The following is a 6,000-nucleotide window of genomic DNA, read 5'->3' on the forward strand; positions in this document are numbered from 1 at the left end:
GAAACTCTGTGTTATTAACGAGATTCAGAAATAAATAAGTATACAGTTGAAAGTCTTAATATAACCCATACATCATGTAAACATGAACTGTCAAATCGAAAATGGATTCAACATGCTGTATAAAATAATTTCTTACACATTTGATGTATGGGAAAAACACCACATAATTTAAACAGAGGCCCGTGGATTAAATGATATATTACCCTTAGCCACAGCTAAATCAGCCTAAGAATATTGTAACACACTACACTTAATAAGTAACTTATTAATATGAAATTAAAGTCTATTTCTAAGGGCATTCTAATTTAGTCAACATGCTTCTCACATTCAGATTGCTTCACGATGTAAGCTATTCACAGGGAGGCATCATAGCAGTACTCTGAGACCAAATTACTTAAATAAGATAGTATATTTCCTAACTGTTAACAGTATTGCCCTAATGGTAAGTAGTACCTGGAAAAAAAATTTCAGATTAAGAAGGATGAAGATTTTAAAATGTGTTTAGCACATAAAGATGGTAGGTAATAGCCATCTACCTGATTCTGCTTTTAAAGTAAATTTCTGCCTAAGCAACTAGGTATGATCACCTCTGATAATTAAAAATCAGAGAAAAAATAATACATCTTGTCTTATATTTTACAGTTTTAACATCTAAAAACTCTTCATGGGACTCAGTCTCCAGATACTCTGCAATCCAAGAAGATGCCACCCTTTCAGAGGAATTAACCACAGCAGACCCAGTCCATCTGCCATCTTCGCATCAAAAGAGCTCATTCAAGGTTTCCAGAGCCTGATGTGTTATGAATTCCTTCCTAACTTAGTTTAGACATGTTATTACTATAGTCAAATTGAAATTTAGTTATTAAACCAGATAATTGGATAATTGCTATCGAAAAATATTTGAAGAGACATTACTATCCAGTCAGGTTCACAGTCTGTTTTTGGTTTTTTTCTCTCACCAAGCTTTACCTTGTGTCTCATCAACCAGTTTTATCAATCCTGGCTTCGAATCACAAGCTTTCTCTGCAGTCTGCCCTCCACCTCTGAGTTGACTCAATGTCAAAGTGCTGCAGGACCCTCCCTTGGTGGTGGACAGTTATTATTCTGTTTCAGATTCAGGTAGTCCACACCTCGGCTGAGGAGTTCATCACACAGGGAAGGCATACAGTGCCTCTGTAGCCGTCATTTCTCTAAGAAATATGGCTATTTTTTCTCACAGGAGGTAAGGAGAGAAACCATTACTTGGATCTTTTTCTATAAAAAAAGCAGAAGAGTTTCTTAATAAGATTTTTTTTTCAACCAAAGTTTTAATTTCCCCAAACTGAAATTGAATAGCTTAATCATTATGTGATTGCATGTTTGTCTGTTTTTTCTTAAATGTCAGTTGGAATGAGGTTGCAAACCATTGTTAATTAGTGATCAATAAGTTTAGTCTCCTGGAACGCTAAAGTTGAGAAGAGCTTTAGATACCATCCTGCCTGGACATGCCAAATAACTTGCTCTGCTTAGGGATAGATCACAGCACCACGTCCTACCTGGACGTGGCCTCTGCCTTCTGCTCAACCCTGACAGTCCCCACCTATAAGAGTTGGCATGTACTTGCTCTTCTGGAGGGTCATCTATTTTACAGATGACAAAACTGAACCAGGGGGGCTGTCAAGCCTGTAGGATCTAGCAAGAGGAAGAGGCGGGACTGGAGTCAGGACAGTCATCTATTTTATTGATTTGAAAACTCAAGTTCATGTAGTTGGTGGTTGTGCATTTCATTATCACATACCACTCCTGCAAGCTTAAAAGGTCGTACAACAACTTAATTAGCTCTCTGTTTTATGAGGAACCAGAATTTGACCAGATAACCCAAGCTTTAACTGGAAGAAGTGAGTTGACTTTCTCAATTTCAAACAAGCTCACATTTAAAGAAAGCAGCATACCCAGAGATCAGAAGAGGAGCCATTTCAGCCCTCACAGCCCAAGCTCAAGAAGAGAAACTTTCACCTCTTGGAGATGGTCCTTTAAAGTCCTGGAACTTTGTGGTCCTTCCTATGGCTCTGCCACCCTTGAGAGGCAAAAAGAATGGCTATTTTCGGCCCTAGGGACACTGTCTGTTTCTCTCCAACCAAGGGGAAAAAGCAGTCATCTAGAGAGATACTCAATCTTCAAACCATGAAGTCTTTTGATTACCAGTAAGGCAAGGAGTACCTCCTTGAAGATGGTGGAAGAGAATACTACCAAGTTACCCAGAGTACATCTTACCTCATTTCTATGATCATTTAGTAAAGTTTAACATTGAACTTTAAAATAATTAGAAAATCAGGACACAATTATTTGAACTTCATCTTAGTTTCTTATGAAAAACACCATGAAAGTTTATTCAGCAAACCTAAGGCTAACCCATTTTAAAATGTGTGTTGTTAAAAGTGAAAAAGGAAGCCGGGCTCGGTGGCTCAGCCTGTAATCCCGCGCCTCTGGGAGGCTGAGGTGAGTGGATTGCCTGAGCCCGCGGGTTTGAGACCCGCCTGGGCAGGGAGACCTCATCTCTACAATAAATCAAAAAATAGCCAGATGTGGTAGCGCATGCCTGTAATTCCGGCTACTGGGAAGGCTGAGGCGGAAGGATCGCCGGAGCCCAGCAGGTCGAGGCTGCGGTGGCCGGAAGCGGCCACTGCACTCCAGTCTGGGTGACAGAGTGAGACTCCAACTCAAAAAAAAAAAAAAAAGTGAAAAAGGAAGACTTGAAGATGTTTATCTAAGTGAAGTAAGCATGAACAACGTCAAGGCTTACTTTCTTTTTATTTAAATTATTTTAACATTTTAAGTTCCCCTGCCTTCACCCCAGAGGGGGAAAAAAAGAAAAGGGTTTGCATATTTAGAGCATTCTTTATGACTTTTGTAAATGCTTACTGTGTTTTGAGGTAGAATTATATCAAATGTGTTGGTCTGAGGCATTCAAATTCCTCAGAATCCTACTTATGGAAGATATACCATCCTACTGCTTTAGTTAAGAACTGGGATATCACTTATAAAGAAGGTGACAGAAAAAATACAAATACTAAATTTATTTTACTATATAAATGCTCTTATAATCTTTTGTGCTCTCTTGAAATTGTCAAAAAGAGATGACTGGAGTTCATGGTCAAGAACATCTCAAAGAACATTTGATATCTGAGATAGCATTTTAAAATGTCTTGCAATACAAGCTATGAGTACTTATTACAATTTTAGAAGTGATGAAACGATACTCCTCATACAGTTGATGAAACGTAATGCTATCTGCATACGTATTTTGGTCATATAGTACTACCATGATAGGATACAAATAGGATGAGGGAACCAAGAAGGGACAAGAATCTGAAGGATGAGATCAGGAGAAACTGAGGCAATATGAGACCGTAATAACCTGAACTGCTACCTCAGTAGATTCAAAGTGGATTGATTATTTCTCGTTTGAAAACTATAGTTCTCTCTCCGGTCCCAAGGAATAAACCCGGCTGAGATCCACTGGGAGCTTGAAGCCTGAAACAGGAAGAGACCTATCTTTTGGAGAGTCTAGATCAGCGCCCCCCAGTCTTTTTGGCATCAGAGACTAGTTTCATGGACGACCATTTTTCCATGGATGAGCTCAGGGGTGGGGCTCACTAGGCATTAGATTCTCATAAGGAGCCATAACCTAGATCACTTTCATGTGCAGTTCACAATAGGGTTTGCACTCCTATGAGAATCTAATGCCACTGATGATCAGACAGAAGATGGAGCTCAGGTGGCAATTCAAGTGATGGGGAACGGTTGTAAATACAGATGAAGCTTCAGTTGCTCACCCACTGCTCACCTCTCGCTGTGTGGCCCTGTTCCTAACAGGCCACAGACTGGTATCAGTCCACACCTACAAGTTGGACTCCCTGTTCTAGAAGATGCCCCATGTCAAGGTCTGAAATGCATTTCCCTAAGAACGGCACCATAGTGGGTGACTTGGGGGTGTATCTTTTGGCAAACTGGCAGGAGAGACATGCTCAGGAAGGATAAAGATTCTAGGGGTCAAAGTCAAAGAACTGAAGAAAAGGGAAAGAATAGCTGCAACATCATGAAGAATGGCATGAAGTACAGAGGGTGGGTCTCAGGGGACCTGTGGGGTGCTGTGAGGCAGGGCATGTCCCAAGACCTCTGAAGATGACAGGACAGAAGCACAGAGCAGACTGCAAAGGAAAGGACACCTGGGATTCACACTCAGAAAAGACTAGAAAACAGAAAGCACAGTGTGCCAAGGATGCAGATGCCCTCAGCTCGCCCAGGAGACCAGTCAGATGAGGGTCATCAGGGTGAGTCCCTTGAAAAGACCAGGGAATCTTCTGGGAATATCTGAAGAGATATGGGGAAAAGACTCCAAGACCCTGGGCACAGATCCTGGAACAGACGTATCTAGTGCTTCTTAAAACACATTTCTGCTTTGCTGCAAAGTTATTGTTTTAAAACTATGTTTTCTTATAGATATGAACAATGGAAATGCCTTAAAAATGCACAAGTGTTTGTGGGCTTGTTTCAAAGACAGGAAGAAAAGGTGATGGGAAACACTGTCCTCACTGTCCAGGCAGATCTGGGGGTGGAAGAGTCCAGCTAAAGGGTAATTTGACACCAGCTGTAAAGAAGCTAGTGACCCCCAACTTCAGAGATGCATGAGAAAATGAGGTAAGCCAGGAATTCCTTCCAGAAGCACCCAGCAGGCTCCATCTGACAGTAAATCACTCTTCTTCTGAAAATATCTTAATGTTATTGTTATTTTTATAAACAACATGGCTGCCCCACAGTTAGAGAAACCACTCCACTATTTAGCCAATGTTCATGACCATATACAGAAATAAAGCCTCCCCCCAAAAAAAAATTCAAGAAACAGTAAGTGAAAGTCTATAATGGTAATTGATGTTTTGAAAACAACTAATATTGTGACTGGCAAATAAGGCCTTTTTTGCCGATAAACTGCATTATTTCAAAGGTCCTGGACTATTGCTGATGGACCTATTTATAGATAGAGAAGAAACATTCAGAAGGACTGATCAATCATTTCACAGGTCAAATCATCTTTCCAATGGAAAACAAGCACCAAGTAAGTATTTAACCGCAAAACATATCAATTTTGTTTTGCAACAAAAATCACCCAAAATTAGCCAAAATATTTTATGACTATTTTCTAGGGTTATATAAATACTGTTTTAAAATGATGCACGTTAAATATACTTCTTAATGTTTTTCAATATTGTAAATAACTTGCAATAGTAGCCACACTAGGACAATTTTTTAAAGTGGCAACCTAGTGTCTGGGTAACGACAATAACAGGTTAAAAACATAGCAATTGTTTTTAGGGTTTTTTTTAGGGCAAAGCTACAGCAAAGAAAAAATAACATGGAAAATAATGAATTAAGAACACAGAGGATCAGAGGTTTTAGAAGATTAGGAAAACAAAATTTTATTTTTCCAAATTGATTTATCAAAATAAAAGCCACATGTGATGAAAAAAGAAAAAAAAAAAAATTGGAAGCGGGTACGTAACTGATTCCCCAAAAGGGATGTAGATTTTCCACCTAAACTCACCATCTTTCTTCCCAGCAGCCATTTTTCTGCTGATAATATAACTGTTGGTCTGTTTGGTCTTCCAGTTAACTGTTCCATTTATGCCATCAGCACAGCTTAATAAAAAAGCTTTTCAGAACAAAATAAATGCACAAGAAAATGAAATTAACGTCAAATTCAAAAGACCATCACAGATCAGCTACCATTACCTGGGATCAGATTTTTTCCAGCCCAGCTAGCTGTTCAATTCCAGTCAGCAAATATTTGTTGTGTATCAATACCAAAAATATATGGAGAGCAATATATGAGAGTAAACAAGATAGTTCCTGCTTCCCAAGGAGCTTACACTCTATTGGGATTAACAATTCAGATATGTGTAGTATATAATAGTATTTACACACACTCACACACACTCTCTCACACACACACACAATGGTAGA

General features: G+C 39.2%; 1 protein-coding gene across 1 annotated transcript in view; it reads right to left on the reverse strand.

Annotated features, from left to right (window-relative positions):
- SGCE (sarcoglycan epsilon) overlaps positions 1-5,687 on the reverse strand; it is a 55,693-nt gene extending 50,006 nt beyond the window's left edge. The window contains exon 1 of the mRNA XM_008068859.1: positions 5,582-5,687. Within this exon, the coding sequence (XP_008067050.1) occupies positions 5,582-5,603 (22 nt within the window). The 5' untranslated portion in view covers positions 5,604-5,687. The remainder of the gene's footprint in view (positions 1-5,581) is intronic.
- Between the last annotated feature and the right edge of the window lie 313 nt (positions 5,688-6,000).

This window comes from Carlito syrichta, unplaced genomic scaffold (genome assembly GCF_000164805.1).
Source record: "Carlito syrichta isolate Samal-C Ts95f unplaced genomic scaffold, Tarsius_syrichta-2.0.1 Scaffold311602, whole genome shotgun sequence".
Classification (NCBI taxonomy): Eukaryota; Metazoa; Chordata; class Mammalia; order Primates; family Tarsiidae; genus Carlito; species Carlito syrichta.